This window comes from Phoenix dactylifera, unplaced genomic scaffold (genome assembly GCF_009389715.1).
Source record: "Phoenix dactylifera cultivar Barhee BC4 unplaced genomic scaffold, palm_55x_up_171113_PBpolish2nd_filt_p 000007F, whole genome shotgun sequence".
NCBI lineage: Eukaryota > Viridiplantae > Streptophyta > Magnoliopsida > Arecales > Arecaceae > Phoenix > Phoenix dactylifera.
In genome coordinates, this window is record NW_024067666.1 from 4,633,917 (window position 1) to 4,661,387 (window position 27,471).

Sequence of the window (27,471 nt, forward strand, 5' to 3'; positions counted from 1 at the left end):
TATTTATTTATTTTTATTTTTTTGGGACAAGTAGGATCAGTAGGAATAAAGGATGGCTTAAATTTTAAGTTCGTGCTAGTAAATTTGGCGATTTTGTAGCTAAATTTTAATTTTTTAGTTAATTATGAATGTGTAGCTTAGTAATTTTCTATATATTGAGAATTGTAGGTTTGGTATTTATGTATAGATTTAGACGCTCTGAACCAGTATTAGTTGTATTTAATAAATAAAAAATAAATTTTTATTTTTTATATTTTGTTTGAGGTGAATTTGGAAGCCAAAAATAATTGTTAGCTTCGTGTTATAATGGATTGTGTAGAATGGCCGTGTTATTGTCCCAAAGTTTTTGGAGTGCAAGAAACTATTGCAAGTGACCTAATATATATATATATATATATATATATATATATATATATATATATATATATATATATAATATAGCTAATAAATGAGGGCATCAGGTTAATGGATGCCATTAACATCTATCCTCTCTAAAGACACATTTCTCTTTCTTCCATAAATATGTAGCAACCCAACAAAACCTGTCATTAGAAACAGGCCTATCGCACACCATGTCGTGATGTTTGCCATTGAAATCAAAACATACTGGAAACATGAAACGAGCACTTTTACTTGTAACGAGAAAGTGCATGCAATCAAGTTAGCTGACTCCAAACAGGGGAGCAGAGGTGCCTTTTGGATCCAAAGTGCAGACCAGGTGCATCAAGACCGTTGATATCTCTGATGTAGGGCCTGTGGGAGCACAAAACTAGAAATACTTAAAGCTCCTGATTTCACGGGCAAAAAAACTAGAAATATTTAATTCCCCACCCTCCAAAAGACCCCGCTATAACAAAAAGTTCTGATTGACCGGTATTAAAATCTTCTACCCAATATCTTTACCAAGTTTAATTTTCGGTCTTTGAGCTCCTTTTATTTTTTTTAGAAAGGCCGAAAATGCCTTTGGGCAAGGGCCGGGGTATTCTCGGCGGCGCAGCAAAGCGAGGGGGCTCGGAAGAGGGCTGGGGCGGGGGTATTTCTGGCGGCGCAGCCGCGGTAGGAGGCTCGGGAGGGGTGGCGCCGGCCACAACCCGACCCCTTTTTTTTTCCGCTTCTCCGGTGGGATGAAAGATCAAGCAATAGAAATTAAAATATTCTTTCAGGGCATTTTCATCTCATAATAAAATATTGAAATATGGCTGGACTGATTGTTAAACAACCAGTCAACAGGAATTAAACGTTAGAGATCGGTTAATAAATGTACCGGTGATTAATTACCCCAGTACTTAAAGCTCCTGGTTCCACGGGCAAAAATCTGGACATCAGAAGCAAGAAGAAAGCTAGGGGCTTGCCTTTCCAACCAGGGAGGCCAACGTTCTGATATCAAAGCCAAAAGATAGGTATGACCTTCAAGAAAAGACTAGAAAATGCACCCCCATAGTCCATGACCAACATATAAGCTTTGTCTATCAAAAGATGGATGCTTTATAGATGATTTAATAATACTATTTAATCTGTCATCAAACAAACTAACAACATGTGCTTGGTATGATTTCCCTCGCATCATGAGAAGACTAATATATCCTCATATGTACTTGTTTGGCTTCCCTTCGCCGCTGCTATGCTCTTGTGATGGTTCTTCTATGTGGGAGCCAGCCCGCCGCCGCCGCCGCCGCCGCCCAGCTCCAGGATCGCCCCACCATGGTGGCTCTCCAGAGAGAGCTCACGGTGGTGGACTGGGACGGTGGGACCCCAACAGCCGAAGGTCCTACTGCTCCTGGCGCGGCGTCACCTGCACTGGCCCGAACCAAACGGTGGAGGCGCTCGACCTCCCTCGCCGCAACCTCCGAGGTAACATCTCCCTCATCTCCGAGCTGAAATTTTGTGCAGGTGCTCTCTTCAACATCAATGTCTTTGCAGTATACCACCAAGTTACAACAGAAAAACAAAAACACAAAAATAAGAACAATACCAAATAGATCCTAGAATAATGCATTTTTTATATATATATTTGACTATATATTTTTTGTTTGAAAATAGGTTTCTTTTTCATTTCCACTTGGGTAGATTTTTTTCATTTGACTATATATTTTACTAAGTTGTAGTTTTTTGAAAATAGCTGAAATTTCTGATTGAACAATCTATATTTTAAACTTGATCGTAGCAAGATATAATTCGTTCTTGAATTGAGAAAGTGTCAAATTTTATGTTATTTATTTATCCAGGGATGAGCCAATCAGCTTGCGTTCATACAACTGACAGGCAAGATTTCTGAAAACTATACTTCTGCTCTCCTGTCTCAGTTTTCATGCGATCATCATAAGATAACCGATCAGTGGCACGACCATCTTCAATATGGGCATGTCATACTCTCCACCAAAGGATCTTCCCATTTAAAGGTGAGCTTAGCAAGATCCGTGAGCTTTAATGGTCATTCATGTCTTCCCATCAAGTACCAAACAACTATTGCATTGAATCCATTCCATATACTATGAATTCAATGAATAAGACTTTGTCCTACTCATTAGACCAAGCTGACCAGATTTAAAGAACCCGTGGGCCGGATCGGATTTTAAATTGGACCCATTTCATTATTTGAACTAGGTCTGGGTTTACTAAATTTTGATCCAACCCAATCCGATTCATTTGATTTTTGGAGCAATTTTGAATTTTTCACTCTATGTTCCGACTTTTTTTATTTTTCTTACAAATTTAGGCAATTTTTTTTATTATTGGCTAAGCATTCTCAGAGTTCTATGGCCTTTGGTATGTTCTCTCTCACTATATATGCACACTTCATTTTCATGGATATTATGGAAGATATTGACTCTTTTTCTTTTCATTCTTCTGAGACTATGTAGATATTGGTGTCATGTTTGGGGAGAGAACAAGTTCAACAACAACGATCAAGAGCTCAGTTTCTACAGATCAATTGAGAGCTCAGTTTCTACAGATCAATTGAGAGAATCCATTCCAAGAGCAGCCAGTCTAAAATAGCATTACAAACAGTGTGGGCAATTTCCAAAAACATCATTAATATTCACACCCCAAGCGTTGGCATCCTTCGGCCCTTTGTCTCTTAAAATCTGTATAAGTGATGGATATCATGACTCGCTGTATTTGAATTACTGTCATTGATAATACACCTAACATTTCATTTTCAGGACCATTTAGTTGGGACATAGAGAATTTGTGCAAATATTAAAAATGATTTTTACAGTGAAGTTAAGCAATGCTTGAACTTGGTGTTAGAAAACAGTTTGCCGAAGATGTATCTCAGCACTGCAATCCAAAATAATTTTACAGCCTATTTGAAAGTTTTCTCTAGATAGGCTTACCATATAAGCACCACAAGATAGAGAATTCTATAATTAACTCTAATTCATCGGCTTGTTCGTTCAGATTTCGGTGGGATTCGGATTTGTTAATTGTACATGAATTTTTAAAACGCATTGTGCAAGAAACTAAAATCTGCTTTCTATTTATTTTGTAAAGTTAAATGGGGTTCGGATCGGAATCGAATTCAAATTTTTTGGATTGGGATAGGATTATATATATAGATCCGATCCAACTTAAATGATCTATTGAGTTAAAAGTTATAGTCGTGGATCCAACTCAAACAGAAAATTGAGTTGGATTGGAGTTACTTATGATTCGGTCTGATCTAATCTATTTGCACGCACTCATATGGCGGGGGATCCCAAACTGCGTTTCCGTCTTTTTTGCCCGGCGATTAATAATTCTAATAATCACATGGTTCGGATTACCATCTTCTCAGAAATTATTAGGCATCCTTCTTCTCACCTACTTAGAGATATATCCAACTACTCCGAGAGGGCAGTACGCGTCATCTTCTCAGGAGTTATTACTCATCCCTCTTCTCACCTACTTATAGATATTTAACAGATAAACAAATCACAAGGTCCAAATTACCATCTTTTCAGAAATTATTAGTCATCCTTCTTTTCACCTACTTAAAGGTATTTCCAACCACTCCAAGAGAGCAGCAGGACGAGTCATTTTCTCGGAAGTTATTACTCATCCCTTCTCTCACCCACTTATAGATATTTAAAAGATAAACACATCATAAGGTTCAGATTACCATCTTCTTAGAAATTATTAGTCATCCTTCTTCTCACCTACTTAGAGATATTTCCAACTGGTCCAAAAGGGCAGTACGAGTCATCTTCTCAGAAATTATTAGTCATCCTTCTTCCCACGTACTTGGAGATATTTCCAACTACTCCAAGAGAGCAGTATGAGTCGTCTTTTCAGAAATTATTACTCATCCTTCTTCTCCCCTGCTCCAAGAGAGCAGTAGGACGAGTCGTCTTTTCAGAAATTATTACTCATCCTTCTTCTCAGAAGTTATTGCTATCATTCCTCTTCTCACTTACAGATATTTCCAACTACCCTAATATATTCCGCTTTAGAACTAATGAATGCGGCGGATGAATGATGGCGATTGGAATGCGTTGCGAGCTGTGCGGTGGGTGATCCGACTGTGGATTCGCGCGAAGGTGAATCCTTCTTTGGGGCAAAGATACATCATACGAATCTGGGGGGTGACGGCTCCCCAGGTTACTGTGCCTTTTTTTCTGGAGGCCAAACGCCGCTTGTTGCGCATCGCTTTCAGCCCTTCCTTCTCCCTTCACAAGGTTGCTTTAGTTGGTTTGCGTCGTTGTCGTCCTTTCCTCCTATCTTCCACCCAGCCCATATAGCAGCAAGGTCTCATATTTAAGCCACCTTGCTCCGCGCATATCTTATACCAATGAACCGTGTGAATCCACCAGCTGGATGCATGTGAGGGAGTTCGGCAAAGCCAAACTCTTCTTCTTCCGAGCATCGGAGCTGGGCTGGAAGCCATTTTATGTGTCACCGCGGGCTCCATCACAAGAAAACATCATGTATTGGGCACAAATCACGATCGTCGGTTACCGGGCTAATTAATTAATAAGCTTGCGCGTGTGTTATTCTAATTCGTGTAAAACAGATAAATGGCATGGTGTCAAAACTATTATGGAGTCAAAGAAAGATTCATTAGATGGTGTGTCCGCTGGGATCTGCCTGGATTCAGGTGTTTGGCGTTTGTCTTTTCCCTGTGGGTCATGTCTGAAGCCTTCAAACAGACTGGCTTACCAATGTGAAACCACACGTGCCAACGCTCATTCGCTCTTATTCCGATTAGAGTTCCTTACTTATATTTATGAGCATGGATAGTTTGATGGCACCGTAGAATATAACGCTGTTGATGGTCATTCATTTTAAACGGTGATAATTGTGATATCTGGCCTAGAATGGGCCGTCTAGGGCTCAAGCCGGTAGGCCCAATTGACCAGCCTATGGCCGAAAGAGAAGCTAGAATTGTGGCTACTTTCTTAGGAAAACGGAGGCGATATTTGCAATAGCCCCGCGGCGGCTCTGTGGCTACTTTGAACGGCTGCCGATCTCACTCAACCGCTACGAGAATTGTGGCGGTGAACGAGCTCTCTCCTCCCTCTGCCATTGATCCACCATCGAGCTCCTCCTCCCTCCCCTCCCTCCTCCTCCGATGGCTGGTGTGCCACTCCGGCTGAGCGTCATCTGAAGTCCTCCCCGATTGCTTTGCTTCCTTTGATTCCTCTCTGTTTCGAGCGCCGATGCCACTAGTTGAGCAGCCGCGGCCGAGATCCTTCCCATCCCCCCTCTCTATGTTTCCTATTGCCGAGTGTGTTCCCTTTCTCTGTTTCGGGCTAAATCGAGGATGATCTTAGTTCCTCCTTCTCATCGGTCGACGCAGCCACCGCTGGTTGTCGTCGGCTGGCCGTCGACCTCCGACCGCCCAGGCCTGACAACCCCTCCTCCCTCTCTTCCTTCTCTTCCCATTCCTCCTTGCTTTCTTACTCAACGGGATCGTGCTCATTTTGGGCCGTGATCATTCATTTTGGGCACTGCTCATCCATTGTAGGCCGTGTTCATTTTGGGCAGTGTTCATTGATCCATCGTGGGTTATGCTTATTTTGGGCCGTGATCATTCATTTTGGGCACTGTTCATCCATTGTGGGTCGTGTTCATTTTGGGCTATTTATTGATCCATCGTGGCTCGTGCTCATTTTGGGCCATGTTCATTTTGGGTCGTGTTGGGTCCTGTTCATCCATTATGGGTCGTATTTAATTTGGGTTCTGTTCATCCATTTTGGACCATGTTCATCCCCATTTTGGGCCAAGATATAGGAAAAAAAACTAGCCCTTGACTCTCCTTAATCGAGTAGATCTAGACCTTTCCCTAATAGGCGACCCGAACCACTTAGACCGAGCCCGTGATCAAAATTAGACCAAGACTTGGATCGAGATTCTCTCTCTATGCCAGACCTGGAGATCTTAGTTCAAAGCCCTTGCATCCTTTTCTCATATCCAAGTTGATCCCTAGCCCTGCACCGCCTCGATACCCGAGCAGTAGACCGCCCTATTACTTCAACCCCAGCAAAATTTGACCATCTTTGATCTTTACCATTGAATCCTCCTTGCTCGGACTGATCTGGGCAATCAGGCACAATTACTTAACCGACCTGATCTGGGGGCATGAAGCTGTTCTCCGCAGTGTTTAATTTTGACTTCCGGAATAATGTTAAAATTAATAATATTTTAATGATATTAAACAGGTGCATCTGACCCGTTTGCCTAAAGTAGATTTAAAGCTAAAAGAGGTAAGTAACCTAATGCTTCAAAGTGTGTTTTCCAAAATTATTTGGTAAAAAGTTTATTAGTTAATTAAATTTTGATATATGTTGGGTATTTAGTTAAGCCAGGCATGTTAATATTCATTTTAAAATTATGTTATATGTTATGAAATCTAGAAAATGTGATGGAACAAACTATGAAAAATTTATTTTGTATGTATGTATTCTTAGCATGGCTATAATCTGGCTCCGCCAATGAAAATTATTCGTTAACTCTACTGACTCGTAATATGTGAGAAAGTTGTTTCGACACCGCACCACCAGTATTAGAATAGTGGTATTTGGACACCGTTATCTCCGGTTGTTAATAATAGTGGTTTTTGGCACTTTGTGTGACCCATGCCACTAGGTTACGTGGCCATAGCCTATTGATGTGGGAATTTTGGTATCAGTTTTTATAAAAATAATAATAAATTTTTTTAAAAAATGTTTATTGATGATTTATTTTTCAGTCAATATTTTGTGCTTTAAATAAACATTTTGCGGGTGATTCGGCTATAGTGGTCGATTGGATCAGGAGTGCACTAGGTCAGATCTACATCCACTTGTCTATGATGTATGCCACCTTTTGGAGGGTCTCGACTCAGTTGGGGTCACACATGTATTACGGGAGGCGAACAGTGCGGCTGACTGGGTCGCCTCCTATGCAACACATCACACTGGAGTTTTTGTATGGGATGGTACAACCCCCATCCCGCAGGGTCATGCTCATGCTTTGTATTTTGATGCTTCAGGGCGTCCTCGCAATGCATAGTAAAACGCCGGTTTACCAAAAAAAAAATAAACATTTGGCATGTTTTGACCCACTATGGAGTATTATGTTACTTATTGGGCTTGTGTAGCTCACTATCATATTTTTTTCTATTTTTCAGATGCAGATGCATGATCGTATAGGATTAGAAAGTGCACTAGATTTTCCGAAGATTCTTTCAGTTATTGGCATTTAGTTAGACTAGTTAGAATATTTGATTTATTTTAACACATGTTACATTGGAGCTATTGTCAGAATAATTTGAATAATTTATTGATTAAATTTTTTTTAAAAAATTAGTATTGCTTTGATATAATCTGTAGCCTTGAATATCTATATGGTGGTGTCTGCGGCGTCTGAATTCGGGGCGTGACTAATAGTGTGTTACAGTGCAAACCATGCACAATAGAGGATGCTCGATCTTGGCCAATTAGAACGCGCGCGTCCGTATATATAGTAATAGTATTTGGTTCTCTGTCGCCCCACGTGGGAGACAGGTGTCCGCAATCACATATGGTAACACATTGAGGTACTCCGTTTCCTTCTACTTGTAGTGACTAGTGGTAGGTCGCATTCATTCTAGTGGACTGAAGCGCTTCCGAAGGCCAAGCAAAATTGTTACGAAATGCAAGAGAAGTCCCAAAAATGATCCGCACCATAATTTCCGTAAAAATAAATTAAAATTATACATTACATATATTTAAAACATAAATATATATGTAAATCATTATTTATCTATTATTTTGCTATAATAGGCATTATATCATGAAAATAATACCCTTGTCTTGCACTTACATAATTCATTTTTTTTAAAAAAATAAATATCTGCGCAAGATTATAAGTAATTTTTTGCTAATATTATCATGGATTGGTGCCTTTCGACGGTGGGCCGTACAAGTGGAGCGCCGGCGGGCGACGGGGCCCCGAAGGAATAAACAATTTGGCTGGCAGGCCCACTCTCTCCCCCGTTCCGTTCTCTTCTCCTCCCCCGGCGCCCACCTTCTCTCTATAAATGGAAAGCCTGGCTGGGTTCATATCTTCACGTTTCCTCTGATATTTTTGTTTTCTTGCCCTCTTAGATTCCATCGTCCCCCTATTCCACGCGATAAAAATCGTAAGGCCTCGCCTTCGCCCATTCGAGCGAATCCGATCTTTTTGAGGCCGTTATCTCTTCTCAAGCCTTCTATTTCTTCTTTTTTTTTTCTTTTGTTTTGAAAGAATCGAGAGAATGTAATAATCGTGAATTTTGTTGATTTCTTCGTTTCTTCTTTCCCTTTTCTTTCTTTTTTTAATTAAAATCCTACTACATGGCTGGCTTGGGTTTGAGGTCTGGCTATTTATCTTTTGTTTCGTCTTCCTTTTTCCTTCTATTTGCTTTTTCTCGTGAAAATATGGCTTTGGTTCTTTCTTCTTTTTCCAATGTCCCATTTTTTCCGTTCGATTTTGCCTTTTTAGTGAAATCTATGTTCCACATTATGTACTCTTTTTTTTTCCAAATGCAGGTGCTTTTTGATGTGACTATTTTTTCTCTCATTATAGAAAAAATAAAAAAATATTTTTTTTGCATGTATGCCTTCCAAAATATATAAAATTATATGAATATCATCGTAAAATTGCTATTTACATATATATCATCATAAAATACTTATTTTGCATGTATATCCTTCTTTTTCTTTTTTTATACATATATCCATACCATCTAATGTAGTTAAAAAATAAATGATTTACATTTAAAATGACTGAAATACCATTACCAAATAGACACGCAAAAAGAAAACTTTATAAGGATACAAATACAAATAGTAACTCTGCAAGGGTATTCATGCAATTATGCATATTTAGGAGAGTATACACTTAAAAAAATTCAATAAAAATAATCAAAATTTAGTAAAGATAATTCAGTTTTCTTAATGAAAAAAGGTGACAAGAAAAGATTAATACTACCATGTCACATGATCTCATGTTAATATCAACTCTTATAAAATAGATCATGTTGCTTTTACGAAATTCTTGCCTAAAACATAAACAACAACTCAATATTTACAAATTACTAAAAAATATTTTACTAATCTAAGCATCTATAATTAATTTAAATTTGAGATTCTTTCATTTTTAAAAATGATGAATAATATATAGGTGTCATAGATTTAATAATGATAATTATATCAAAATCAAGAGGAGAATAGCATTACTAAAATGATCACTTAATATTCTAACTTGACCGAGTAATGATTTTAAAAAGAAAATTGGTAGTATTGCTCAATCTTTTTTTGATTTGTCGATCCAACTGAATCATAAAAGACTTAGCAAGTGTCAATCGAGTTTCAATCTTTCTTTAATAGATTTTTTGACTGTATACGCTTCTAAGTATGAGAAATTGCATGAATATCCTTGTAAAGTTGTTATTTGAGTGTATACCCTTATAACTTTTTTCTACATATCTACCTATAAGGGTATTTCAGTTATTTTAGTTTTGAGCTATTTATTTTTTAACAATGTTAGATGGCACAGATATATATCAAAAAAGAAAAAAAAGGATATACAAGCAAATAGTAATTTTACGAAGGTATTCATATAATTTCATATATTTAAGAGGGTATATATGCAAAAAAAATCCAAAAAAAATTATTTTTCTTTTTTCTTTATTCTCCTTGTTTGTTTTTTTTTTTCAACTTTATAAAAGTGGACGAGCTTTAATTAAGTTTTCTTTTAAAAAAAATTTGATCTGGGTCTTGCAATTTTTTTTAGTGTTTCTGGGATCCAGTGATGTCAGGAGCTCTGGATCTTGCTTTTGCTGTGGGAGGAAGCATCGACAAGAAGGGAGTCAAGTCGGCAGTGGAGCAGTATGTTTCTCGCCGTGCCCTCTGTCTTTTTTTCATCATAATTCAATAGTGTTGGACATAGATAGCTATGAATATGTTTGATCCGGGGAGAATGCCATTTTTATCTTATCGTTATGAGCATATTGTACCACATAAGTTTTGACAACGGATCACAGTTATCAACTGTGTTGAAGGAAAAAGGAAAAAGAAGTACAATAGTACAATAGTACTTTTCTTTAATTATTCTCAAGGATTAATGTAGCTTTTGTGAATAATAGTTTGTGATAAGGACCCTTGCTATTTGGCCTATAACATGTACATGTGTCCATGCAGAATCTTCTAATGAAGCATCTGGCCTAAATTTTCCTTCTTTTAGGCTTATAAAACAATAATGTAATTTGACAAGTGAAACAATAATCGCATTCTTCATGCCCTTCCTTTCTGCTAGTGGTGTCTATGCATTCCTCAACTTTACAAGCTCGAATCTTTGCTGTCCATATAATTTTAACAAAATAACCTTGTGGCTGCCGTTACTGATTTGACAATCCACAAACAAAATGATGTGAACAAAAGATGGACTATTGATGTTTCTTCCTGGAGTTTACAACATTTTGTTCACTATTAGTTCTTTCTGAGCGCAATTATCTGTAAATTGATTTCTGGTATTTTTCTTTAATTGTGTATAATTTTTCTTTTCCTAGGTATGAGAACTATCATGGCTATTTTGGAGGGGATGAGGAAACAAGAAAAGCCAACTACAATGACATGGTAAGACAACTTATCTATTTATTTCTTGTTTAATTGTTGGATTTAACTCCAATACAAAGCTTTGTTCATTTTATCATTTATATAAAACTCGTTGCCAGCATTAAAAATATGATCCCATGGTTTAGAGTGTTACTTATGGTAATGAATGGCTTTGGCTAGTAGAATGACAGTATCGATCATAGGAATGTTGACTTGCTGGCCTAAGTTGTGTAGGTAGATGGTTAAAATGGACAAAGTAGATTACTTTAAGGGTATTTGGGCTTATAGGATCAAAGATTGAAATTTACCAAAAAAAAAAAAAAAAAAGATTGAAAGAAGGATGTAGAAGACTGCGTTGTCAAGTGGAAGGGTACTTATGCAAGACATAAGATCTGACGCCGTAGAGGAACAGAGATCTGATATGCCTGATCTGATGCAGGAAATAAAAGTTTGAAGAAAAATTGACATGGAAAGCTGGTTCCCAAAGTTAATTCTAAGATTCTTGTGACTAGAGGAATTCCAAGCAACTAGTTTTATGGCTAACGTGCACAAGATAAGACAAATCTGAAACCATTGATATGACAGCAATTTATAAAAAGAAGAACAAAAGAAAGAACAAGAATTAAGGAAAAAACATGTGCTAACGTTGTGATCTTATCGCTATGCCTGTTATCTAAAAAAAAGTTAAATATCTGAAGAAATTGAGGCTTGCTTGGTTCATAAAATGATGTTGAAAATCGGTTTACTAGGATAGGAGGAAGTTACTAAATTGTGCAGTTTTATGTGAACTTTTCTAGACTCCATAGATAAGAAATAAACTATGGCCACCTTGAATTTGCTGCCATGTATGGACATATTGTATGCATATTTTTATTATACTGGAAAAAGATAAATCCAAGAGTCCTGAACCAACCACAACTCTTCAAAAGTCACATTAAAGTAGGAATATGTTATAGCTATTCCACTTCAAATATAACTCCTAACTATGTCAGAGATTGTTTATGGTTGTTTATGCAGGAAAAATAGAAACAGAAAAAACTATGCCTGTGGGAATGGTTATGCCTCAAGTTTTTCCAATTCCGTTTGGCTACGATGTTTGGAAGATTTTTGGAATAACTTCTGAATAAGGATTCTTTTATCCAAAAAAAATGTAAAAAGTGGGCATTAACAATTCCTTTATGGCCATGAATACTTTATGACAACTCTCCTATGAAATACTTAAGCCTATTATAAGCAAGTTTGACTGACATAACCATTTCTCACTTATGCCTACCTTTTTCGTGCATTTGATTCAGGAACAAGAAAAATGGGAACACAAAACTTATGCCCTTGGGAATAGTTACGCTTTGAGTTATTCCAATTTCTGTTTGGTTATAATTTTTGGGACACTTTTTGGACGAGAAATTTTTGTTCATAAAAAAATAAAAAGTAGATATGAAAGATGCCTTTATGCCAAGGAGTAGCTTATGACAGCTCCCCATTGGAATGTTTATGCCTGTCATAAGCAAGTTTCACCAGCATAACTCTTCCTTGGTTGTGCCTATTTTCAAAAGGCTGTTTGGCAAGAATAAGGCCTATTCCATGCCCTATGCCTGCTTTATGCTCAAAAATGCGGCCTAAAGGTTTTACAAACAATTTTAAAAACAAAAAGGTTTCATCATTATTTCTGTTCAGTCTATTTCAATTCTTATTGGAATTTTAAAAACAAAAACAAAGGCACTATCAAAAAGGTAACTAGTGTCAATTGTCAAATTACTGGCATTTAACGTTTCTTAATTTTTTTCTGGTATATGAGAGTTTGCTATGACTTGTATAAGCAGCAAAAATCAAGATCATGAGATGGCAGATGCAGTGTATTTTTAAAGATTGCAATCTGAATACATGTATGTACATATGTATGTATGTATGTACAAATATAATATGGACTCTTATACTTTCAAATTCTGGTTTTTATACTTTGTATTTATACCTTCATTTTTTATTAAACAGATTTTTATGTCAGGATAAGGACAAATATTGTATGATAGGTTAGGATACCTTGGTCATGACTTGGATGTTTACTGATGAAGCCTTAAGGTACTTGTGATCAGGTATCAGCTATAGCTGACAGTTTTTGAGATTAGTTGAAGGGATAAATTTGGTCCATGAAATTGTATAATTATATCTCTTCAAGTTGAATATCCAAACAAGACCCTTTTTTCAGGGCTAAGTTTAGTTTTTTCTCAAAGCGAAGTTTTTGCTCTAGTTTTTACTGATACATGGATTAATTGCAATGGATTCATTTTTAAGGTTTTCATATTTGATTATGGATAAAAGACTATATGCAACACTTCTGATTTAGAGAAAAGATGTCCGCATCAGTGTCAATTTTTAACTAAGTATGCACTGATGACGTGATGCTTGTTTGTCTTGTGAAGGAATCTGGATGAAAATATTGGAGCAATGTTTGTTCTTTGTAATCTGATGAAAAGATTTCAAAATATCATAACCTGTAGGATAAACTCATTTTCTATATCATTGAATAACTGCGAATTTGAATCCAGCATGAAACAGTCAATGTGGTTTTGACCATATCCTTGCAAAATCTAACTAAATGCTTTTGGTATTTATTTGATATATTTCAGGTAAGCAAGTACTATGATCTTTCCACAAGCTTCTATGAATATGGCTGGGGAGAGTCCTTCCACTTTGCTAACAGGTTAGCACTACTTTAATTACTGACATTTAATTTATTCATCTTTCATCAGAAAAAAATACACTATGTTTATGGATCATTTCTTGATAATTGCTTAGAATTAATTATTTACTTTAATAATGTTTATGAAGATGGAAAGGGGAATCATTAAGAGAAAGCATCAAGCGCTACGAGCATTTTATTGCGCTACAACTAGGCTTGGAAAGGGGAATGAAGGTTTTAGTTGTCTTTCCTTTTGTGACTTACACGGCAAATCTTAGTAGGCAAGATGCTTTGTAGATAATGTATGCTTCTGTATATTTGTAAATACAGGTTTTGGATGTGGGTTGTGGGATTGGTGGACCACTACGGGAAATTGCTAGATTTAGGTAACCTTTTTTTCTCAACTTTGTTCCTGCAAGTTGTTTTTCTGTATTCCATTTTAAAGTTAAAATGGATCCTGTTGCATAATTATCATGTCGCATTTACTAGAGAAGCTATTTTGAATCATATCGAAATTAGAGCAGCAAATTCTATCAGAATTCTGTTGTTAAACATGCTTGGGCAGGGATAGCACTAGGACAGGTCACATGCCTCACATTTTTAAGGAGGTATGTTACACTGCTATCATTAAGTGCTGATCGACAAGACGAGGTTAGGGTAAGTATGTGGATGCAATTGTTGTGTAAATACAACTTGATATGATGCTTAAATGAAAATTGAAGGCTAAAAAATTGCATAATCTGACCATTTCTGTTGATCCATTACTAAGACAAATCTATGGCAGTCTAATGCGATCAGAAAAAGGTGGGTAAGTTGAAAGGTTCTTCTGGGGTGTGATGTGTTCATTCATTATTTCAGATAAGTGGTCTTTGTTATTTTCTATACAACAGATCTAACTGTGGACCTCATGGAGTAAAGCCCACAATATATTATGGTTCACAAAGTTGGCCAAGGGAGAAGCCTAACATATGCCATATGAGTGCTGAGAGGCCATGCTGAAGCTTATATGAAGTAAGTTTAGGATGGATGGTTTGGGGGCTGAGTGGGTTAGAGGAGGCTTGGACTTCAAATGGGGGTTAATAAACTGAGATAGTTTGACTTTTGCGATAATTAAAGAACCAAGAAGGCCTTAATGAGGACTGGAGCTCCAATTGCATTGAAAGTGTCAGGAAGGAGGAACCACGAAAAGTAACATGGCTGGTTGTGAGAATGGTCTAAAGTTGGTGGTGAAGCTTAGTTGTTAAGGTTACGTTTGTATGTTATAATGCATGATCTTGAGTAGAATTTCTCGGTGCAACTGGCAGGGGAAGCATGTACAGATATTTTTTAAGAGTTAATTAGTTAAGAGGTACTGATTCTTAAACATAACCAGTAAATAAGTAAGATTTTATGCACGTAGACTTAACTGCTTCTATCATTCCCATGCTCTAAATTCTATTTTTGTCAGAAAAATAATAAATGCCCTCTGCTTTAGCATATTCTTATATTGATCAAAAGATTAAACTAGCAGTCATTTATCGTCCTTCAATGTCTTTCATTTGAGATCCTCTGTAGAATTAATATTTAAATCTTGCAAGCTCTTTTCTTGTTTCCCAAAACCTGGACTATTTTTCAACTTTTTATGGTTCTGGAGCAGATCCTCCGATAATGTGTCGTCTGTTTTAGATTTATATTTTGGAGAATAAATCATATGATTTGACATAAAAATCTTTTCTAGTTTTCCTAAATCACAGATAACTTGCAATTTCAGCATGGTGTTTATCTACAGATGTTGGTTTACTCTTGAGTGCCGTATCATTTTCACCGAGAAAAAAAAAACTAATTATGGAATTTTTTTGATACAAAATTATGGAAATTCTTTTATGGGTACATTGTTTGCTCCTGTACTGTTCTCTTCATCTCTAAACTTTTTGCTTCATATGTTGTCAGTCATGATTAGATGAAGATATCCTGCTATTAATCAGACGTGGCCGTTATAATGAAATTCTGTGCTAAATAGATGAAGATATTCTATGGCACTACAAGGCTTCATGCTTATCTATTACATCTTGTAAATGCAAATAGTTATGGATGTACTTATCTTAGAAATTAATAAACGCAATTTACCTCCCTTCTACCTGAAAAAAAAAAAACAAGAAGAGAATAGCTATGATAACTTCACATATTGAACTGTTGCAGCTTTGCATCCATTACCGGATTGTGCAACTGTGAGTACCAGATAAGAAGAGGCAAGGTTGTTAATACTTTCTGTCTTAACTATTCTAATACCTATTTGTCTTTCTTAATATCAACATGCATTTGAGACTTGATAGAAAACCTTTACTGACTGACAGTGTTCATTCCACAGGAGCTAAACCAGCTAGCAGGATTGAGCGAGTCTTGCAACATGGTTATGGTACATGTAGCTTTTTTTTTCTTTTCTCTTTTCTATCACTATTTTTCTATTTCTGGGGTTGTATTCTGCTATATATCTGTCTTTTTTTGCAAAAATTATTGCCGATTTCTCTCATTTAGAGGTATAATTTAGAATTTTAAATGTCTTTAACCTCTATAGTTAGAGGTATCATATAGAGATATAATTCAGTATGCTTGGTTAATATTTAGGATAATCTTCATGTCCTCCATACTCTTCACTTCTCATATATGCAGGGTGACTTCATGAAAATGCCATTCCCCGATAACACTTTTGATGCGATATACGCTATAGAAGCAACATGTCATGCACCAGATGTGGTAATTTGCTGATTCAAATGCTTATGTACACGTTTCGAATAGCTTATCTTTTGGCTGTATCCAAGGTTTGCTATGCCAATACCGGACTCCGTACCGATGCTACACTAGCATACTATCAGTACGGTACAAATTTTTTTTAGCATACCGAGGGTCGGTACACCAGCGGTACCGATACACTGGTATGATACGGTATGTCCGGTACCGTTCGGTATGGTATGGTATGACATAACGTGATTGGATCATACCTTCTTCATATATTTCTAATGCTTTTTTGCCCGTTCCAGCTTGGCTGCTATAAGGAGATTTATAGAGCACTGAAGCCTGGCCAGTGTTTTGCGGCCTATGAGTGGTGCTTGACCGATCACTTTGATCCGACGAATGAAAGTCATCAGAAAACTAAGGCTCTAATCGAGCTTGGTGATGGTCTCCCTGACATAAGAACTACAAACCAATGCCTTGAAGCCTTAAGGCTTGCTGGATTTGAGGTAAAAGATTACACAGCATATATTGGTCCTTAATGCTTCCTCTATATAAAGGTATGTGAGACTCTAATATGCAATTGCTTTCTCACAGGTCGTATGGGCGAAGGATTTTGCATTAGATTCTCCTGTGCCATGGTATTTGCCCTTGGATCCAAGGCGTCTCTCCATGACAAGCTTTCGATTGACTGCTGTTGGACGTGTCATTACCAAAACTATCGTAATTGAGATCACTACGACACTACTTGTTCCATATCTCTTTCCTCTTCTTCTTTCTTTTTGCTTGTTATTAAATATTGTTCATTTTGGTGTTCTGTAGGTTAAGACACTAGAATTTGTGCATCTTGCTCCGGAGGGAAGTGGGATAGTATCATCAGTGCTGGAAAAGGCTGCTGAAGGGCTTGTGGAAGGTGGAAGGTAAGTAAAATATTTTTTTCCAGTTTACTTGCTGTAATTTCTGGATGCTCCCAATCTTCCTGTGCATTGGTGTTTGCCCCCCTTATTCGTGTCGGTTTCAATGATGAAACCCCTACAATGAGGTAATATATAAAACTGATGGATGCAGGAAAGAAATTTTCACCCCGAATTACTTCTTCCTTGCCCGGAAACCCCTTTGATAATTTCGTGGAGCAGCTTCGTCAGCCATGGCTGCTACTTAACGACGGGGGATTTGCCATGATTCTATCTATATATGCTTTCCTTTTCCTTTTCCTTTTCCTTATGGTTGCTGAATATTATGTTAGCTTGCCATCTTGTGGTCTTCTGTAATTGCTTCTATCAAGTATATGTTCTTTTGGCTCTTGTTACTCCACCAAGGGCTTTGTTAGTGTTGTACGTCTTTGGGTGCCATAGAATGAAGACAGGTCGTGGCAATATGGCCATAGAACTCCTTTTCCATTGCCAACCTAGTATTTTATGAGAAGCTCCTCTTCGTGCGCGCTACTAATTAAATTCGAATGTGAAGAACGGGGCTACAGATCCTTTTGAAGCATGCCTCATTCTAGTTATCTCTAGAGGCAAGAGATGATACATTCGGGGCTATGGCTATGGGTATGGTCTTAGATTCTCATTGCCTCTAAGAATAGAAGTCACCGAGTTACGTTTGCCATTTAACTTTCTTTTATTGCACCGTAAGAGAAACTTTTCTTGTCATTTCTTTGTATCGAGCAAACAAAATTAAAAGGAACGTTATGTGTTATTGCAAGACAAGGGATTACGAATTGTACAAATTGTAGATGTGGTCGATGGAGTCATAACAAATTAACAATAGGATGCCAGGTCAATGGCTTTCCAGCTGGACATTTGGCAGTTTCATCTTTCTCACTTCTCAGGTCTCTCAGTTTTGTGGGCCCAAGCAAGCATAAGGCTTGATAGCCTAAGAGATTTAGTTGCCAATGTCCAGCCCATGAAAAAGCCAACCCTGATATAAAGAAATAAGGTGAATAAAAAATAAAGGGACTACTAGGGCAGCAGATTGTGTAGCCTCTTATTTGGCTAACCATTCTGGAGAGACTCTGTGGCCGGAAAGAGGGTACCATCCAGTGCCCTCCAAGACTTGTTATTTTTTAATTTTTTTTGGATATATTCGTACCCGATATATACGATACATCCTTTTAGCAAAAAAATTAAAATAGAGTAAAAGTTCTTTTGCAGAAATAAGGCCAAACAATTTTGCCTTTTAATTATAAAAATCAAATAGCAACCCATTTTGATCCATTAAATTTCTATCTGTGACTTATGGTTTGACTACCTGAAAGCCAACTTGATTATCCTTTTATTAAAAAATTATTAGTAAGGATAACCTTTTCTTGCTTTTAACCATTTTCTTGTATCATTATTTGTTTAATAGCTTAAGGTTCATGAGATCCCATTATAGGTACTCTTATGGATCTAACATCGAGTATGGACATAGTGTTTTAATTGAGTCTTGGGTTTGATTTTGGATAATGCATCCTGACCTAATGATTTATGACAACCCCTAATGATGCCCTCATTGGAGGCATTATGAAGGGGGAAAAAGTCTCATCTCATCATGTTTTTGGTGGTCGTTCAATTTACAAGTACAGTGACAATACAAGTCTCACCATAACGTTCGTGGGAACAGTTTGTCGAATGGTAATCAGCCTATTTTGAGAAGATTCATGATGAACCCACGGCAATTCAGTGGTTTCCACCGTGAAACAATATTCGCTCGGATGATATATGGGCAGGCTTTTTGTCTAAAAATCAGGCAATTTTGAACAGAAAAAAACACCCATAATGATGGTCGCGAACTTGAACTTTCAGCTACGCGATTGCAAGATCCGCTCTTTGATGAGGAGACGGTTGATGCTGCATCGCTGCTGCTAAAAAAAAAAAAAAAATGGTGGGCCGGCTGCCATGACTTTCTCTATCTACTAAGGATTTTCAAAAAAATAAGAGAAACAAAATGAGCAAGAATTATAGATATCTCATTTTCTCTATCCAAGAATAAATTGCAAGAACAAAAGTATATTTGACTCTATATTTTTTGTTTGAAAATAGCTTTCTTTTTCATTTCCACTTCGGTAGATTTTTTCATTTGACTATATATTTTACTAAGTTGTAGTTTTTTGAAAATAGCAGAAATTTCTGACAGAACAATCTATATTTTAACTTGATCGTAGCAAGATATAATTCGTTCTTGAATTGAGAAAGTGTCAAAATTTATGTTATTTATTTATCCAGGGATGAGCCAATCAGCTTGCGTTCATACATATGACAGGCAAGATTTCTGAAAACTATTCTTCTGCTCTCTTGTCTCGGTTTTCATGCGATCATCATAAGATAACCGATCAGTGGGACGACTATCTTCAATATGGGCATGCCATACTCTCCACCAAAGGATCTTCCCATTGAAAGGTGAGCTTAGCAAGATCCGTGAGCTTTAATGGTCATTCATGTCTTCCCATCAAGTACCAAACAACCATTGCATTGAATCCATTCCATATACCACGAATTCAATGGATTAGACTTTGTCATACTCATTAGACCCAATCTGACCTGATTTAAAGAACCCGTAGGGCCAGGTCGGATTTTAAAATTAGACCCGTTCCATTATTTGAGTCAGGTCTGGGTATACTAAATTTTGACTCGATCTGACCCGACCCGACTGGTTTGATGTTTAGGGTAATTTTGGGTTTCTCACTCTATGATCCGGATCCAACCTAAATTGGACATGAATTTTTTGGGTTGGGACTGAGTTATATATGGATCCGATCCAACTCAAATGACCTGTTGGGTCAAAAATTATAGCCGTGGACCTGACCCGACCTGATTTTCTATTGAGTTGGGTTTGGGTCCAAAATTAGAATCCAAATAAGCGAGTTGGGTTAGGGTTACTCATGATCTGGGCCAATCTAATCTATTTGCATTTGTATTGATGCGAGACCCCAAACTATATTTTCGTCCCTTTGGCCGGTGATTAATAATTCTAATGATCACATGGTTCATATTACCATCTTCTCAGAAATTATTAATCATCCTTCTCTCACTTTCTTAGAGATATATACAACTACTCCAAGAGAGCAGTACGAGTCATCTTCTCAGAAGATATTACTCATCCCTCTTCTCACCTAGGGCTCATTTGGTTCGCAAAAAAAGAAGGGGAGAAAGTGTGGTCAACGGAAAAGTAAAGAGATACCTCTTATTTGGTTAGAGTTTTCAAAGGAGAGAGACGGAAAAATTGTATTCTCATTAAAATATGATTCTACGTTTCATGGAAAACTATTTTTCATGAGAAATATAAAAAAGTTACTTTTTCGTAAGCCGTAAATCGAAATATTTTTATTTTTTTCTAAAAAGATCATTCAGCATTAAAAAGACACTAAAAACTTAATTTTTATTAAGAATATAATAGAAATTACACATCACAAGGTTCAGATTACCATATTCTTAGAAATTATTAGTCATCCATCTTCTCACCTACTTAAAGATATATCCAACTACTCCGAGAGCGCAGTACGAGTCTATCTTCTCCGGAGTTATTGCTCATCCCTCTTCTCACCTACTAGTTATTGCTCATCCTCACCTGCTTCGAAAGATACTTCCACCAAGGGAGCAGTAGGACGAGTCATTTTCTCAGAAATTATTGCTATCATTCTTCTTCTCACTTGTAGATATTTCCAACATACTCTAATATATTCCGCTTTGAGAACTAATGAATGCGGCGGATGAATGATGGCGATTGGAATGCTTTAAGAGCTGTGCAGTGGGTGATCCGATTGTGGATTCGCGCGAAGAAACGTGAAACCCTCTTTGGGGGGCAAAGATACATCATACGAGCGACCAGTGCGGTGATCCGCGTGGGAGTCGCGGCCATGATCCAATGTTGGAACACCATGTATTCGTACAGTGGTGAATCCAACGGCCCAGAAATTATACTGTGCACCGCCGCACATCGCCGTGCACACCATCAATTATAGCCGCACATTTCTATAGCAATGCATCAAGATGCACGCTTGATGTTTTACCAAGACGATGGGCGCAATAAGACTATGGTCAATGTTCTAAGACCGAAAGACCGTAACGCTGTCTGAACAGAATGAGGAGATAGGTAGTCAGATGGTTTCACCGACACAAACACGACTGTAGGTTTTTGCAACCGTGAGTACGTGTGTTTAGTCCCACATCGGGTAGATCTCAAGTACTTATACAAAATCAAGAAATCTAAAAATATCTAAGTTGTTACAAATAGTATCAGAACGGACCTAGCTCATAACATATGTAGACTAGGAGATATTGCAGCATGGATCCGATATTGTTTAGCAATTCGAAAAACTGAAGGAATTTATCGGGTCATTGAAAAATGGGGGGGGGGGGGGGGGGGGGGGGATACCCCCACAATAAAACCCTCAATTTCTTAATCTAAAACGAGCTTTAAGGTAGGTTAAAGCTCGTTTGTGGATGATTTATCGTTGGAGTGATGAAATCGCATTATAGCGCGATTTCGTCTAAAAAGTTAAACCTTAAAATGATACGTAGTGTCATTACAGCGCGCATGTGTGCGCGAATAAGTAAATCCCCCCAAGGGGGCAGGGGGTAACGTCCAATTCTCAGGTGACAGGTCCAGTTGAAGACCGGATATCCCCCCGAGGGGGCAGGGGGTAACGTCCGCCGAATTCGTCGATCGAATCGGGCGCCTCGGAATGTCGAATGAAAATAGGTGGCCGGGTTCTCTTTAAACAACCCTCTTTATATGATAGGCCCGGCCCCCTTCCTCCTATCCCAACAGACATATCAAAATTTTCAAATTCAAGACGTTAGATAAGGGCAGATTTTTGAGACGAACGAATAGAACCAACACAAGATCTAATAAAGATCCATCAGCAGTGAAGATAGAGGGGTTACCTGAAAGAGGAGTAGTGCCATGTAACAGAGAGCCAGCCATTACCAGTCATATGATTCGAGGCACCTCCATCAAATAACCATAAGTGAGACCCATACCAGAGATAGAGGTCGAAGATAAAGCTTGGACAAGGTGAGGGAGAAGTTGCTGTATGAGGTCCAGTGACATCATAGTTGGACAGATGGAGATGGTGCGGAGGACAACCCAATGGCAACGAAGACAACATCCGGGGAAGAAGTCACTGCAGGCGTTTCTGTACCTTGAGTTGGGGATGAGCGAGGTGAGAATGATTTCTTCCGTTTGGCAGGACAAGTGAACGTGCCCCAACTCATATGAAATGGGTTCAACGTCCTATTTTGAAACCCGTGGAAGAAGAGGATGAATCGAAATATAGCTGCTATGCCAAAACAGGGTGCAAAGAACCTAAAGCCCTTCTTTCTTTAAAGTTCCTCCCAGATACATGGCTTAACTTACATACCCGGGCCCGGCTCAACATTCTTGGAAAACAATCGAATCTAGGCTTTTCAATGACTTGGCCATTCAATCTTGTGAACTAATCGAGACCGAAATTGGATAAAGAGATACGAACGGAGAGAAATAACCAATCGATGAAAGAACATGAAACCATTCTGTTTCAATAGAGGTACGGGAAACGGTTGGGGGCAACAGAAAAAGAGAAAAAAATGATTTTATTTCTCTATTCCATCGTAATCAGTAGATCTCAGGGGTTATATATACTTGTGTATTACGTGATCCCTAAAATTATGCTAACATTAGGACAGAGTTTGGGATGAAGCTATTTAACAATATTTATTTAATAATATATATATAATATATAAAAAATTTTAATTTACAATTTATTAAAAATTTAAAATTCATAATATATTTCTATGCTTGGTTTTGTTCTATTTCTACATGTAGGACAGACCTGCACTCGTTGCCGGGTGAGACATGGGTGCATGTGCCTTTTTTTCTTTTTTTTTTCTTTTTTTTTGGTGCAACGGGGACTCACACACTACGTGTGTGGGTGTAACCCATGAGATCAGAAAAAAATATAGAGTACAAAGGAGAAGGGACAATCATATGGTTCTTCCAAATAAAACCTCTGAAGTGATGGGCCGCATAAGATGCCACCCAGTCCGTCGCATTATTCGCCTCTCTGTAGATGTGTGTCGCTTGATAGGAGGCGCACTCGTCTAAATTACTGCAGATGTCGTGGAGCAGCCACATCTCACTAGCTGCGTGCCCGCGGTTCTGAATCCACTCGATCACTGTGGCAGAGTCTCCCTTAAGAAGAATATAGTCCGCACCCAACACCCATCTCGCATAGGTAATGCCCTCCCATGTTACTCTAACACTACACAAAAAAAGTAAATTACCGACTCTTATTTGCCGACGCTTATTCCAAGCGTCGGCAAAAAATTTTTTCCGTCAACATTTGCCGACGCTTTTTAAAAGCGTCGGCTAATGACGACGCTTAAAAGCGTCGTCGAAGTCAATATGTAATTGACGTGACTTTTAACGACGCTTTTTAGCGTTGTTAAATAACGACGCTTAAAAGCGTCGTTAAAAACGTCGTCGGAAACCAAAAAACCACCCCATTTTAGTCCCATATCGGCGGATCTGAAAAAAAAAAACTGTTTATATAGCCAAACCCAACCACTCCGCACGGATGGAATAAAGGTACCGATCGGGGAGGTTGTTTGTATTTCTGAATGGGGGAGAAGATGCAGACCGCAAACGGTAATTTTTTTGCAAATGGTAATTCGAGACGCTTTAAAGCGTCGGGAAAGAGCGACGCTTTAAAGCGTCGGGAAAGAGCGACGCGTTAAAGCGTCGCTAAATTGGAATTAGCGACGCTTTTAAAAGCGTCGGAAAATATTTTTTCCACTGTAGCATAGGCGACGCTTTACCGACGCTTTGGAAAGCGTCGGGATGGTTTCTACCGACGCTTAAAAGCATCGCTAATAGCCAAAAAAAATGTCGCTAATGTCCAAGTTTCTTGTAGTGTAAGCTCGGCACCCACGACGGACTGATCAGATATCTGCCGACCCCCGGCCGCCACGAATATGATCTCTTGGTCTCGGATGACAAATTCCGCACCTCTGCTTCTCCTTTCCGTATCAACATTGCCATAGAAGTTTACCTTAAGAAAGTCGGGGGGTGACGGCTCCTCAGGTTACTGTGCCTTTTTTCTGGAGGCCAAACGCTGCTTGTTTTGCATCGCTTTCAGCCCTTCCTTCTCCCTTCACAAGGTTGCTTTAGTTGGTTTGCCTCGTTGTCGTCCTTTCCTCCTCTCTTCCACCCAGCCCATGGGATGTAACAAAGTAGCAAAGTCTCATATTTAAACCACCTTGCTCCGCACAAATCTTATACCAATGAACCTTGTGAATCCACCAGCTGGATGCATGTGAGGGAGTTCGGCAAAGCCAAACTCTTCTTCTGTGCATGCTTAATTTCCTTATGGGTAGTGCTTTATTGTTTTCATTTCCCTCACAAACTTGTTTTGATTTGGTGTTCTTTGTTTTTAGATGATGCTCATTAGGCTAAAAAACCACCTTGATAAAATAAGGCGGCTGCTGGTTTATATATAACCCAGAGTTTCATACAACTTGAGTTCTTGGTGAATTTTAGTAGCTAGGAAAAAAAGAAAAAAATGAAGAATGGAGAGAGACATTTTTTTCATTCAAAATGATCAGGCTTGGTAATTTGAGAGATGTCAGTAACTCTTAGCGTAGTTGCTTGGTAACTTATCCCTAAGGACTTTTCCGGTTGTCTCGAATTCAATTCCAGATATTGCTTCTTTTTGTCATAAAGATATCCTAATGTCCTGCAATTAAGATTGGTCGTTAAAATATATTCAGCTGGAGATCCTCCGATGCTTAGATCGAGCAGAATTTCGAGAGAAAACATGATAGACAAAAGAGAGATAGAAGTATGAGAATATAGTGTTCAGGTTTCTCACCATACTGAAAGAGTTTCCATGTCTAGTATTTATAGAAAAGAGGGTAAGAATCTACATGGTTACGACCGTGCCATTTGTGGACAAGCAATAATGCCATTTAATATCTTGGACGGAGTTCGGCTGGAAGCCATTTTATGTGTCACCGCGGGCACCATCACAAGAAAACATCATGTATTGGGTAGGGGTGGCAATCGGATCCGGTCGGGTCATAAACGGGTTGGGTCACATGTAGGTTGGGTCAGAAAATCATAAATATGAACCTGACCTGTTTATTAAACATGTCAGAAATTACAACCTAAACCTATCATGTTTAATAAACAGGTAACCCGATCCGACCTGTTTAACCTGTTTGCCCAGCCCGACCCGTTTAACCTATTTAGACCTGTTTAACCTGCCCAACCCGACCTGTTTAGACATGTTTAAACCCGTTTAACCTGTTTCGACCTGTTTAACCTGCCCAACAGTTAAACAGGTTAAACGGGTCAGACATCTAAAATCCGTATTCGACCCAATTAAAAACAGGTTAAACGGGTCGACCTGTTTACGACCCGAACCTATTTAGGCCAAACCCAAACCTGTTTATGGCGGGTCGAATACGGATCGGGTTGGCAGGTCGGGTCATATTTTGCCATCCCTAGTATTGGGCACAAATCATGATCGTCGGTTACCGGGTTAATTAATTAATAAGCTTGCGCGTGTCTTATTCTAATTCATGTAAAACAGATAAAGGGCATGGTGTCAAAACTATTATGTAGTCAAAGAAAAGATTCATTAGATGGTGTGTCCGCTGGGATCTGCCTGGATGCATGTGTTTGGCGTTTGTCTTTTCCCTGTGGATCATGTCTGAAGCCTTCAAACAGACTGGCTTACCAATGTGAAACCACACGTGCCAACCCTCATTCGCTCTTATTCCGATTAGAGTTCCTTACTAATATTTATGAGCATGGATAGTTTGATGGCACCGTAGAATTCAATGCTCGTTGATTGTCATCAAGAGAGATGGATGGTTATCAAACAAAACAATCATATATAACATACATAAATATAACGCTGTTGACGATCATTCATTTTTAATAGTGATAGTTGTGATATCTGGCCCAGAATGGGCCGTCTAGGGCTCAAGCCGGCAGGCTCAACTGACTTCAGCCCATGGCTGAAAGAGAAGCTAGAAAAAGGATCGCGATCGCAATCCTTTGCTCCTGCTTCCTAAGGAAAACGGAGGCGATATTTGCCGTAGCCCCGCGGCGGCTCCGCGGCAGTTCTGCGGCTACTTTGGACGGCCCCCGATCTCGCTCAACCACCACGAGAAGTGCGGTGGTGAACGAGCTACAACCCTCTCTATAAAACCTCTCATCCCTCTGCCATTGACCCACCACCGAGCTCTCTCCTCCCTCCCCTCCCTCCTCCTCCAATGGCCGGTGTGCCACCCCGGCCGAGCGTCGTCCGAAGTCCTCCCCGTTTGCTTTGCTTCCTTTAATTCCTCTCTGTTTCGAGCGCTGATGCCACCAGTTGAGTAGCCGCGGCCGAGGTCCTTCCCATCCCCCCTCTCTATGTTTCCTGTTACCGAGTGTGTTCCCTTTTCCTGTTTCGTGTTGGGCCCTGTTCATCCATTGTGGGTTGTGTTTAGTTTGGGTTGTGTTCATCCATTTTGGACATGTTCATTCCCATTTTGAGCCAAGAGGAAAAAAAACTAGCTCTTGACTCTCCTTGATCGAGTAGATCTAGACCTTTCCCTAATGGTCGACTCGAACCACTCAGACCGAGCCCGTGATTAAAATCAGACCAAGACTTGGACCGAGATTCTCTCTCTAAGCCAGACATGGAGATCTTAGTTCAAAGCCCTGGCTTCCTTTTCTCAGATCCAAGTTGATCCCTAGGTGGACGCCTTGCACCGCCTCCATACCCGGACGGTAGACTGCCCTATTACTTCAACCCCAGCAAAATTTGATTATCTTTGATCTTTACCATTGAATCCTTCTTGCTCGGACCGATCTGGGCAATCAGGCATAATCAGAGCCATAGGTCTCGAGTTCAAAACCCAGGCATCACGTTGGGGGGGGGGGGATTATTGGCGGAGGCCTGAGGGGCCGAGTCAACGTTGGCGGAGGCCTGGAGGGCCGAGTCAGTCCTGCCGCCTACCAACGTGGATGCGCTGGAGGAGTAGGGTGGGTTATACCACTAGGGGGTCCCTGAACCCACTGGCGAGGCCCTGT

At 38.9% G+C, this 27,471-nt stretch overlaps 1 protein-coding gene and 1 long non-coding RNA gene across 3 annotated transcripts; both read left to right on the top strand.

Annotated features, from left to right (window-relative positions):
- Positions 1-1,510: 1,510 nt before the first annotated feature.
- Positions 1,511-3,138, top strand: LOC120104535. The gene is made up of 3 exons (XR_005506925.1): positions 1,511-1,851; positions 2,226-2,399; positions 2,862-3,138. It is a non-coding gene; the product is annotated as an uncharacterized LOC120104535 (long non-coding RNA).
- A 5,338-nt stretch (positions 3,139-8,476) lies between these two features.
- LOC120104527 (cycloartenol-C-24-methyltransferase 1-like) lies at positions 8,477-17,825 on the top strand. 2 transcript variants are annotated; one of them, XM_039115832.1, is made up of 13 exons: positions 8,477-8,584; positions 10,219-10,313; positions 10,994-11,060; positions 13,664-13,737; positions 13,866-13,950; positions 14,047-14,102; positions 15,895-15,949; positions 16,064-16,111; positions 16,366-16,449; positions 16,734-16,934; positions 17,023-17,148; positions 17,248-17,345; positions 17,494-17,825. In XM_039115832.1, the coding sequence occupies exons 2-13, from the start codon at positions 10,237-10,239 to the stop codon at positions 17,543-17,545; spliced, it is 1,023 nt and encodes a 340-aa protein (XP_038971760.1). In that variant the 5' UTR covers positions 8,477-8,584; positions 10,219-10,236; the 3' UTR covers positions 17,546-17,825. The 2 variants fall into 2 exon arrangements, with proteins under 2 accessions (XP_038971760.1, XP_038971761.1); XM_039115833.1 differs by lacking the exons at positions 13,866-13,950; positions 14,047-14,102.
- Positions 17,826-27,471: the final 9,646 nt, after the last annotated feature.

Bases quoted from the DNA above. Each gene is read 5' to 3' on its own strand.
- LOC120104527 (XM_039115832.1), top strand. From the start codon at position 10,237: ATGTCAGGAGCTCTGGATCTTGCTTTTGCTGTGGGAGGAAGCATCGAC. The intron at 13,738-13,865 runs GTTAGCACTACT...ATGTTTATGAAG, and splicing joins TCCTTCCACTTTGCTAACAG to ATGGAAAGGGGAATCATTAA. The intron at 16,935-17,022 runs GTAAAAGATTAC...GCTTTCTCACAG, and splicing joins TAAGGCTTGCTGGATTTGAG to GTCGTATGGGCGAAGGATTT.